An 11,422-nucleotide genomic window follows, 5' to 3' on the forward strand; every position below is an offset into this window, starting at 1 on the left:
TTCCATCAGTCCAGTTGTTTCCACCAGGAGGAAGCTGAGCCTTGCAGCCTGAAAGCACAGCAGGATGCAGAGTGACCTATGGGGCACCTACCTATGCTCTTGCTCTCTCCTGAGGAGTTCTTTCAGCACCATCAGACAAGACAGCAGGTCACGTGCTCTGACCCAGGGCAGCACCCATCAGATTTTTATTTTTTGTTTTGCTTCAAACTCAAAGCAAGCGTCAGCCTAACTCAATTTGAAAGGGAGACCCCAAGAACCATGTCTGCAGACCAGGCTTTGGGTTAGCTTAAGGATGACACCAGAATGAAGCACTCACTGCCACCACACTGGTGCAGACTGGACACAGGACCTGGCTGGTGGCAGCTCCATCCCTGCCAGCCCTGGGCCAGGGCATGGCCCCCAGGACACTGTGCTCCTACCTTGGTCCCATGCAACACCAAAAGGTGGAAGTGAAAAGCAGATGTGAAGTCTGGGAAGGTTTTCCAGCATGGCTTTTTTTTGTTGGCTTGTTTTTTATTTCCTCATTTAAGCTCCAGACCTGAGACAGCCTAAAATGCCCCTGGGCACAGTGACACTCAGGAGCAGGAGGTGGCAGCATCCCTCCCTTCCACTGCAGAAACTCTCCACACGTCCCAAATCCCCTGGTGTCCAGGCTGAGGGCAAGGGGAGGTCTGGGGTAGGTGTGAGGAGCATCAGCTCCTCAGTCAGAGCTGCTGCTGGCTCATGGCTCTGAAATTGCTGTTCTGCAGGCAGGGAATGAATGAAGGAGGTCCTTAACATCCACCTGCAAACTGGAACAGAAGTTCCCTGAAGGCTGGAGAAGCTGCAGGCAGGAAGATGCTGTGAAACAGCTGCTCAGCCCTTGCAGTGCCACTAAGTCTCATCTCTCCCACCCTGGCTAGCTCCTTCTCATTGCCCAGCAGGACCTCTGTTTAATTAAAACCTTTTCCTTTCCTAAGCATTGGGTGAATTGGGCTGGAGATCCCAGCTCTGGAGCAGCCAGCAGCAGCCAAATTCCCACAACTCAACTCAACCATCCGCAGGAGAGAACATCTGAACCCTGCAGTGACCAAACGCTTGGGCTCTCTTTTCTTCCCTTAAACCACTGACACAACAGCTTCACCTTGGAGAGCTGTTAGGGGAAACCTGAGACTTGGGAGGCGTAAAGAAAGACCGGGAGAAACAGAATGAGTTTTCCCTCTCTGTCTCCACGTTGTGTTTGAATTGTAAGAGCACCATCTTGTGTCACAACTCTGGCTGTGCCTGCTCCTGGGTCTCCATCCTGGCCAGAAGCTCAAGCAGAGGATAACAAGCCTCAATCCATCTCTCTTCCCATCAGCTCCTTCCCTACTGTCACTTTACAGATCATTTTGAAAGGCAGGAAAACAATTTGCACTCTTGGGTTTGTCACCTGAAAATAGCTTTTGAAGGAGTAATGTAAAACCACACAGAATGGAGTGAGTCCTGCAGGCCCTGCCATGAGCTGGTGTGGTCTGAGGCCAGAGTCCCTCACAGCTTCTGAGTTCCAGGCTGTATTGCCCAGACAGCTCTCTGATGACAGGATGCTGAAAAAGGGAGGAGGTGGCAAAAAGAATTCCACATTTTGGTTTGCTATTCCATTGGAGAAAAAGGGAACTCATCTTAGTCTCCCTCAGTAAGTCTCAAGTTTAAATTTCAGCAAAAAAGTACTTTCCAACAGAACATTCACACTCAGTTTCAGTTCCTGCACCATTATTAACAGGGTATGTGTCCTGACCCGAACACCTTTTTGTGTAAGAGACTGGTACAACCCAGAGAACTTCTTAAAAATCTGCCTGAGGAAGGCTGAGTGCTTTTCCCATCATCCCCATCTCCATTGCAGAAGGGTTTGGTACTTCCAATGGCTCAAAAAAGTCTCCAAATACCATTTTAGCACCTTAGCCTAGTTCACAACTCTATTCTCACTTCTCCCTCAATAGAAGGTTTGAAAAATTCAATTACTTACGTGCAGATCTAGGGGACTTCAGGGCTGCCAGAAGAGCTGAAACACTTCCAGAGTGAAGATTTATGATGCTTCTTCCCATTTAATACACACACACACACACACACACACACACACACTCACTCTGCCTTAGCACAGCACAGCGTGTGACCTGCCTGGGAATGGACACAGCCACAGAATAAACACTGCAAGGAGAGGGAAATTTGTCAGTACATCTGTTCAGGGAGAGGCAAAAATCTTGCAGGAAAACTTACAGTAAGTGTGCAGAAATTGTGGGGTGCTGTTTTTTTAAGCACCAGGACGATAAAGCCTCAAGGTGGTACAACACGAGTATGAGGACACTTAGCCCTTTCTGAGCCACGGATGATTCCTGTGTTTGCACATACAAGTGTGAAGTATTTTTGTCCTAGAGGTATTGATCAGCTTCATGTGGGCACTTTGCTACTGCCTGGAAGAAGCAGCAGTGCCACCTGCCCATGCCCTGGCACAGGCTGGGCAAGGGAGCAGAGGGCACCGTGCCCCAGGCACAGCAGGGCAGGGCACCAGGGGCCACTCCAAGCCCTTAGAGCAAGGATAACCAGCTATTCTCAGGGGCACGGCCACCTGTGACACACTGATCAGGACACACTGCTGGGACAAATGTAGTTAGAAAGGGGCAGGGGAGCCAGGCAAAAATGAAAACCTGGCTCTAGCCACTGTTCTGTTTCTGCAGTCATCAAGTCCTTATTCTTCTGCCTTAAAAACACAACATTTCCTTTGCTGTGCAGTGTGTAACCAGTGAGCATCTGAGCTCTGATGAATCTGTGGTAAGGTGCTAAGAAAACCTCGATAATAAATCTCAGTGCCAGCATCTGTTTCAGCTGAGCTGCATTAATTAGATCTCCTCCAGCTCTGTATCCTGCAAGAGGCACAGACAGCACAGCACCATTTGGGAGTCAGGCAGTGAACCAAGTTCTTCTTCAGTGTTTTCTGTTTGGGCCCAGTATGAGAGAGCAGGATGACACTAGCCATGGGCTGACTCAAGCATATCACCACCTGTATTGATGATGACAATACTGTTAGTATAAATCACTGTCCCTCCTGGTAGCATCAAACCCCTGTGAACCCAATGTGAGACTACAAAGAACACACCAACCCAATGCATGTTTCATATACATATTTATATATATTTCATGTACAAAGTTACATTCTGAACCCCATGGATTCAATAATAGAAATAAATACTGAAATAACTACACTGCTATATGAGCTCTTCTGCTCACAGAAAAGAAGCCTCAAGTTTTAACAGACAGCAAGTTTAACGCTGTAGTATCCATCTCAGATTACAGAGGCAAGTAAAATTCAGCGTAAAGTGTCCAACAGACAAAAACTTTCCAAAATTACAGACCATAAAATGTTTAAAATATATGTTTAAAAGATCGAGAAATGTGCATCAACAAAATTAATAAAGGAAACTTAATCTTGTTAGAGGGCGGGAGAGACATTTAGTGTATAGAAAAATGCTTTGAGGTGCAACATAGGTTGTTACAATATGGCATAACCCTGTTAGAAAAAAAAAAAAAAAACCAAAACATTGAATTTCCCTAAAGAACTGTATTTGAGTTTACCGTGTCTCGTTCCCCAGGGCTGGGCCTTGCCAAGGCTCTGCCTCCCTGGGGCCACTTACAGAGTGCTAAGTCAGGTTTAATCCTTTGGTAACTTTTATAATACTCACATGGAAATAAATATTCAGTTACACAGCATTTTAAAAGACACACGTTCTTTAGAACAGTTAGTAGAATAAAACAGGTTTAACATTTGTTTGTTACTAAGGCAGCCTATGATAAAGTGTCTACGCTCTGACAGCTCAATCTCATCTGACCTTCCCAAGGAATGGAGGATGCAGCAGCTCACACCTTCACCATGCAAACACCTCTAACCCAGGCAAGTCACGTGCCGCAGATTTGTGCTCGAAATGGTTCCAAACTATGAACAAGCTGTAGCTATCGAGAGATTAGCTCCTATTTCTATGATGCTTTAATCACGAGTGTATGCAGAAACACATTCTTGAGACGGATTTGAGGGGTGTATTGTCACCTCAGTGCCTGGGGTTGATGTGCTTCGTGCACTGCTCAAAGTGACCTCAAGGAGAGTTTCTACATCCCAGGGCACTGCGATGGCAACAGGGACCCAGTTCATCTACTGTACCTTAGGACAGGGGATAGAGTTTTAAAATGAGAAATACAGAGAAGTGCACATGCCTTTATCTACACCCACAGTGGTACATAGTTAACCTGTTGTCTGCTTTAAAACCTTTCCACTTTTGGACAGAAACAGTCATTCTCTGAAAGATTTGCAGGAGTTGGCTCACTGAGGTGACTAAAATGGCACTGTGGACCAGCTACATTTGGCAAAAGACCAGGTACACACTTGCCAGGTTGAACTGCTCCAGTCGAAGCAGAAATGCCGTTCAGAGAAAACAGCTCATCTCTAATAACAACTAAAATCCTACACGAGAACCAAGGAACAGAATTGTGCGGTTTTTTTTCTGAGAACATGAGAAGGTGACGCTCGACCAGTGAGTAAAAACTTTGGAGATTGTGATTTCCAAAGAGGAAAAAAAAAAAATGGCAGGAAAAGCAATGAAACTGCACCACTCACAGTGAAGATTCTGCACAACAGTAAAAGTTTAGACAGCATTTTTCTTAGACATCCAATCCCAGAAGTTAATTCAGATGTGCTTCAGGCTCAGCATACATGCCTATAAGTTTAAAATAGGTCTAAGAGTGTTGACTCAAGTTTACTTTCTGTATAATTTTTAATAAGCTTCCAGACTTTATATTTAAGCCAAAGTACTTTTAGAGTGACGTTAAAGATGAATTTGGAAAGCAAATTATGAACAACATGCTCTCATCACTTTTGGCATTCTGAAGAGAAAAATACTACCAAGATATTAGACATCTTTAATAAGGATTTTTTACTACATAGATCATGTCCTAAATACATATTTACGAGAGGAACAGCTGTGTACAAAATATGTCGCTTAAAAAGTATTTATACATATAAATCTAACCAATAGACCTGAATGGAGATTTTTCTGGTTTATCAGCTATGATATGCATTTGAAAAAGCTGCCTAAATATATATTTACACAATAGACCTCAGCTAAATGTGTTCATTTAAAAAATTAAGAAAATATATAAACACATGTTCGCCTGATAGACCAGAACTGCTCCTATTGCATAAAAATGTTTAGGCAGTTTTAAAAAAGTGTTTCTATATTTACTCCTGCGAAACTGTTCAGTTCTCTCACATAATCAAGTCACTAAATACCTCTGCTAACCTGAACAGTCCCAGCCTTTTGGGGCTAAATGCTGGATGTTTATTAAAACCCCTCAAAACTTTTACTTTCCAGAGACAAAATGAACGAGCAAATCTGGGGTTTAAAATGTTCTGAAGGACAGAAATGATGAAGTGTTTAACTTAGAGCTGATACTAATGTAGGCAATTCAATGTGAAAGGAAGACAATCTTCAACTCACACTTATGGTTAAAAAAATAGATGGTGAGTAGACAGAATGTCAGCCTAGTATTAGAGTCTCCTGACTTTCCTTGATTTTCTCAATCTTAGTGTTACCTGATAATATTGTTGCTAAACATTTTATCTTTTTTTTTTCTTTTTTTACTAAATTGGGGTATGCAGCTACAAAAAAATACATTTTGTACCTAATTATCTGGCACTAAAGTTCCTTTACGATCTCACTTGGGCAGAATGTGTTTTCCTGTACACTCTCAGTCTTTTCTCATGCTCTAATCGAGGTCTCTAACCTTCACACATGTAGTGCCTCATGAGTTTGACCATCTAGGCAGAGAAGATCATTCTAGTGCTTAGGACATAAGGAGTTAAGACAAGAAAAGAACAAAACATATCCCCTGCTCAAGAATTTTGCAATTATCTTCCAATTTAAATCATCCTTTGGAAACAGACTTGTTCCATGTCAAGGAGATGGAAAAATATTATCTTCAAAATTGCTCATTACTGAGGGCAGCAGTTCTCAAACTTTAAAGTTCAATAGTGACAAGGTGATTTTATTTAAATATTGTCATCCTAATTCCTATACAGTTCCCTCTTCCCCCCAAATTCTGATGAGTGTAACAAATTAAACCCTATATACTATGTAAGCAAGATTTTCCAGGTTTGAAAACAAAAGCTGAAAATATACAGTTTGCTTTAGCCCTCACTGAATATTTGGATGAGCCTTAATAATCCATCCTATAATTTGTCCATTTTTGAATACTCTGGGAATAACTTTGCTGTTTTACTCAATGCATTATACAGTGAAATGAAGCTCAGTTGTAACAAAGCCAAACTCAAGTGAGACTACCAAAGAAGTGAACACATTAGATTGCTGTGGTACAGTAAAACTAATGTCTCAGCTGCTCACTATGGTGTGCACACCAGCTGGAGAAAGATCTGGTTTCCTTACACTGTTCCATGTAACACAGGTGCAGTAAAACAGCACAAGCAAATTCCTGTATAGTTAAAGGTATGACAGATTTGCAATATAAAGTCAAACAGCAAAGAAATGCTTCAACATCATGTAGTGAAACAGGTTCACAAAATAAAAAAAAAACATGCAGAAGCTTTTTTTTAATTTTTCCTTTTTTTTTTTCTCTTTTTCTTTTTTAAGGTCTCCAGCTGCATCTTACAGGCTCACTCACTGCCACACATGACTTGCCACACTATCAAGTGACTCCTCTCAGCTTTGGCTACAGAAGGTTCAAGTGGTAGAGCTTCTCCAAGGAGTTCAGATTCTCCCCCTTCATCACCTGGAAAAACAACAGCTTTGATTGAGGCAGCCAATAACCAGAACAGCATCAACACCACATGCAGTGGGACAAGTGACATCTAGGCCTGCAAGAAAAGCACTAAAAAGCAGTTGCCATATGCTCATTAAAGCATATTAAAGCCTGTGAATGTATACATTCCAAACTGTGCTGCATCATTATCTCAGAGCCTGGCATTCTGCTGGCCACAAGTCTTCAGTTCTAGCCCCTCAAATTAACAGCAGTTTTATGAGTATCCATACTCTGTGTGTTGCATCACTTATAACTCTTCTCAAGGTAGAGAAACAACCACCTGCACACTTGCAGGACCTCCCAGGTAGACATGGAGATGGCAATGCTATGAGGAAGTGTGCTAGGATGAACACAAACATAGGAATGTTCTGGAACAAGTGCTGTAACTGAGCACAAGTGAGACAATGCAACATTGATGTCTATGATGAACCTTTCCCCTTCTTTGTTCCTGCTATCCCAGCTCCTCACAACTCAGCACACATTGGCACATGCAGCCTCAAGCATATTCTCCATTACTGCTCTTCAAAAGAGGAGAACAGTTCTGTAACTGCATCTAAACCCTGGAGCCAACTTGGCTCAAAGGTGACAGACCAACCACTAGAACTGCTCAGCCAGGCAGAACCAGCAATCCAGAGACAGCTTTGTGGGACAGGAGAATGTCAGTGTCATCAGCTGAAACAGGAACTGACCTACACCTGCAGGAAGGTGTCAAACCACAGCTTGGTTTTGTTTCTGGTTAGACTCCTTTGGAGGGCTGAGGGATCTAAACCCAGAATAGCTCTAAATTGCTCTGGAGCATTTTGCTGGGTTAATGTGGCAATGGCTGTGCTAATGCAGCTGCAGCCCTGAGGCTGCTCAAGGCTTTGCCTCATGCCACAGGGACAGCAAAATGCAGGTTTGGAATGTGGCTGCACCAGCTGGCTGGAAGTGAGTGCACAGGTTTAACACTCACTGCAGTGTGGCACAGAACTGCCTCAAGTCCTGCCTCCTGCTCAGCTCCACTGTGCTTACCAGCAGGAACCTGTTTGTCACTGACTAGTGCATGACAGATTTTGGGCTGGGTTTTCCTTTGTAATGGTTTTTGTGGCTTGTTTTCTGTTTGTTTGGTTTTCGAAGACTAGAGACAGATTTAGGAAAAAAGTCAAACCCAGGTCTAAGAGCTGTGATGTCTTTTTTGAAGACTAGAGACAGATTTAGGAAAAAGGTCAAATCCAGGTCTAAGAGCTGTGATGTCTTTTTATGTACTTTTTGTCAAGGTCTCCAGCTGCAGATTCTAAGCACAGAACCACAACTGCTCTCAGTTCATTTCCCCAAAGAGTTCAATTTAAAAAAATAAATGTTTACAGCAGAACTATTTTACAGGCTAGATCACACAAAAGTGCCACCCAAGAAAAGCAGTGATCAAATATGAGCAGATAAATGATCTGCTTTTTCTCTTTTCGCTCTAAAGTGAGTAAATTTTAGATTGAGCATTCTTCATTTAATACATGACTTTTTTTTTTCTATCAGTCTGCATATTTAAGTTACTAAAGACACATTTTCCAGCAGTTTGAGACAGAGGATAAACCTGTCAAAGGAAGACTGAAAGCATCAACAGGAAGGTGGTACATGAATCCAGAGGAGTTTCAAATAACCCTTTTTATACAGCCATCACAGAGGTCATGGTTTGGTGGGAGGAGGAAGAGATGAAGGTGTGTGTATGAGAATAAAAATACTTCTACCCTCACAGCACATAGTGAAGATTATCTATACTGAGCACACAAATCACTCTGCAATCACAGCAGCAGTTGTTACATGCTTAATGAACTTTCAGTATGAAGAATTTACAACTGATTTTAAGCTCAGATTTCTTACCCATTCTGAAGTCAATGTATCCTTCTCCACCACTTATCACCAACATTGATTTTAAGGAACTCTGGTTGAAGGACTCTTGGGCTTGTTTATCAGCTGTTAGCTCTGTTCCACCACTACTCTGTGGGCAAACAACTTGACCTGGATCAAAAACAGAATACATTTTTATGCCATATCTCACAGAGTAATACCTCTTGGATTTGGTCATTGGGTGACACTTCATGCCTAAAGCTGTTGATTACCTTCTTAATAGGCAAGTGCTCACTCACCACAGTATTTTTCTCAGATGGAAGCAAAGCATTTCTTTCTGACCAAACCCTTTTGCTCCCATTAAACTTATGGATCAGACAAGCCTTATAAATAAAATACAGTGCAATGTCTCTGAATGTATCAATTCATACACTTGCTACCTTTTCTGAACACTGTCTTTAACTAAGAACATGAAGACACAAAAAGAAACTTCATTTGAAGAAAGGGAATAAAAGCTCACCTGGTACTGCAACAAAGAACTTGACAGCATCTCTGTGCCCGTGGAAGCAAAGCTGTGCATGTGCCATTGAGCAATAGGGTATGAATGTCCCTGGAGTCACTTTGTCACTGTTCTCATCTCCATACACACGGATCACACTGCCCGGACGGTTTCCGGAACCTGCTGCTGCTTTATTAGCTGGAAAAGAAGAGAAGTTGTTTTCTTCTTCAAAAACCAAACTACCCAAATGGTTATTTGTTAAGAAACCTTATGGTACCATCTAAAAGCTAAAGCCAACTTAGATAAAAATGAAACAGGAGGGCAGCAATGCCAATTCAAGACAGAGCTGGAAAGAAAAAGATTGCATGCTTCGTTATTTTAAGTACATCAGAAAATGGAGCAGGATTCTTATTAGTCTAGCATAAACACCAGATTTCAATATCCTACTTTTGGACAAAAATAATTTGTGAAAGGACTGTGTCTTTTACAGCAAATAAGGACCTCTAGTGTCTTTCAATATGAGCAAATTCAATGTACTTAAACATATCATTAAAGACAGTTTCATTCCAACTAATCATAGGGTATCCCCTTGCCAGGAAAAATTCTCTAGAAGTAGCCACCTGTGGGCACGAAGGAGCTACCCTGTTATAATTCTACATCTAGTTTTTACTCAGAGGTTTTACAAATCCATTAAACCAGAGGAGTACTCATGCTAGACATACAAGCCATCTCCATTCCAAAGACTATCAAAGTAGTGAAAGAAACAGTGATTTGTAACAAGACAGCAAATGATGTGGATTAATGACAAAGTTATAAGATATGGTATCACATTGGCTGAAAGAAAAACAAAGTCTGTATGAGAGTTCAGCTGCAACACAGGATGATATGCTAAACTGCTGAGCAGATTGGTGGCCATTTAGCAAACATAAAACTGCTGCAATGCAGTAACTGCAAGTGGAAAAACATTTAGGAACATACAGAGGGTAAATCTATAAGGAGTGGGAAACAGCCTCGAAGTGGCTATTAGAAGCCTGAAAATAGGTTTTTGTTCAGGATCTGCACTTACCCCGCAGCCCCAGTAAACGTCCCTGGTGGAGGATTACAGCTAGTGAGAAAGGAGGAAAGGGGAAATGGATAGGTATGACAGTAGAGGAGAAGGATTAATGAGAACCCACCACTCATATTTTGGTTTTTGATAAGGCAGAGCTTAAAATTTTAGCTCCTAAAAAACAGCAGATATTTAATTACAGAAAATTCAATCAAAAGTCACAAAGAAGAGCATCTCGTTACGGAAGTTTCAGTACAAAATGGACCACAAAAGCACTGCCACGTGCTTTACTGCTATAAAGTTTATTATTGATTAGCAACGTTTCCCCTTTCTCTCTTTCCTTGGCAGGAGGCTACCAAAGTGATATAGATCAACTCCTGTTTTCAAGTGCCCTTTGAAACATCATCTGCAGGTGTCGAAGCTGCCCTGCTGCTGAGCCCCAGCCCAGGGAACTGAGATATCATTGCCTATGCAGGGATACAACAGTTTCAGCCATCAGCATTCCTAACAAGGCTTCCCAGCCCCACTCTCAGGCTCCCCCCAAGTGGCTGTTCTGATCCACAAACAGTAACAAAACTGAAATGACACTCAATAGCTTTAATAGGGATTTCTTCATGTGCACTCCTGCGGTAAAACAAACTCTTCTGGAAACATTCAGTTAAGCTTGATGCAAATTAAGAGCTATAATTTTTGAAAGCATGATTTAAACTACTTCAAACTCATGACAGGAAGGCTGTCCTTCCTTAGTACATTCATGCAATGCAAAAAAAGACATTTACTGAATGGATGGACAATGCAATGGAACAGTATGAGAAATAATGCATGTGTGTGCTGTTCAACAAAGCAGATACAACATGAAGAGTTTTCACTATTAAATCACCCTAAGATTTCACCTGTCAGACTCTACTGCTTTCTATATAATAACAGTACAGTTTGGACTATCAAAGTTCTGTATTGTATTTTCTGAAACTTCAGCCCATCTGTTTTAACGTTAGTCTCAGGCACAAGTGCTGGGGGTTTGTTGTTGTTTAAATGCAATCAATTTACACAGAGATTCTTCCCAAGCTTTACCTATTTAAGATTTGGTTTGCCCTTGAGCTGGACTGTTCCCTTCTTGTAAGGTTCACCTGCCCATGTCTGAATGCCTCCTCTCCCACACCCAAGTAGTTTCAACCTAAGACAAGTTTAGGGTCTGTTGTTATGCAGAAACCTGGATTTGCATGGTTGGAATTTTC

At 41.9% G+C, this 11,422-nt stretch overlaps 1 protein-coding gene across 2 annotated transcripts in view; it reads right to left on the reverse strand.

Annotated features, from left to right (window-relative positions):
- Positions 1 to 6,186: 6,186 nt before the first annotated feature.
- SPAG9 (sperm associated antigen 9) overlaps positions 6,187 to 11,422 on the reverse strand; it is a 32,257-nt gene continuing 27,021 nt past the window's right edge. Inside the window, exons 24-27 of one of the 2 annotated variants that reach the window (XM_009081227.1) lie at positions 10,206 to 10,244; positions 9,161 to 9,337; positions 8,674 to 8,811; positions 6,187 to 6,789 (exon numbers count right to left, since the gene is read on the reverse strand). In XM_009081227.1, coding sequence (XP_009079475.1) covers positions 6,674 to 6,789; positions 8,674 to 8,811; positions 9,161 to 9,337; positions 10,206 to 10,244 — 470 coding nt within the window. In that variant the 3' untranslated portion in view covers positions 6,187 to 6,673. The remainder of the gene's footprint in view (positions 6,790 to 8,673; positions 8,812 to 9,160; positions 9,338 to 10,205; positions 10,245 to 11,422) is intronic. The other variant, XM_009081228.1, reaches the window with a different exon arrangement.

This window comes from Acanthisitta chloris, unplaced genomic scaffold, assembly GCF_000695815.1.
Source record: "Acanthisitta chloris isolate BGI_N310 unplaced genomic scaffold, ASM69581v1 scaffold19828, whole genome shotgun sequence".
NCBI classification, from domain to species: domain Eukaryota; kingdom Metazoa; phylum Chordata; class Aves; order Passeriformes; family Acanthisittidae; genus Acanthisitta; species Acanthisitta chloris.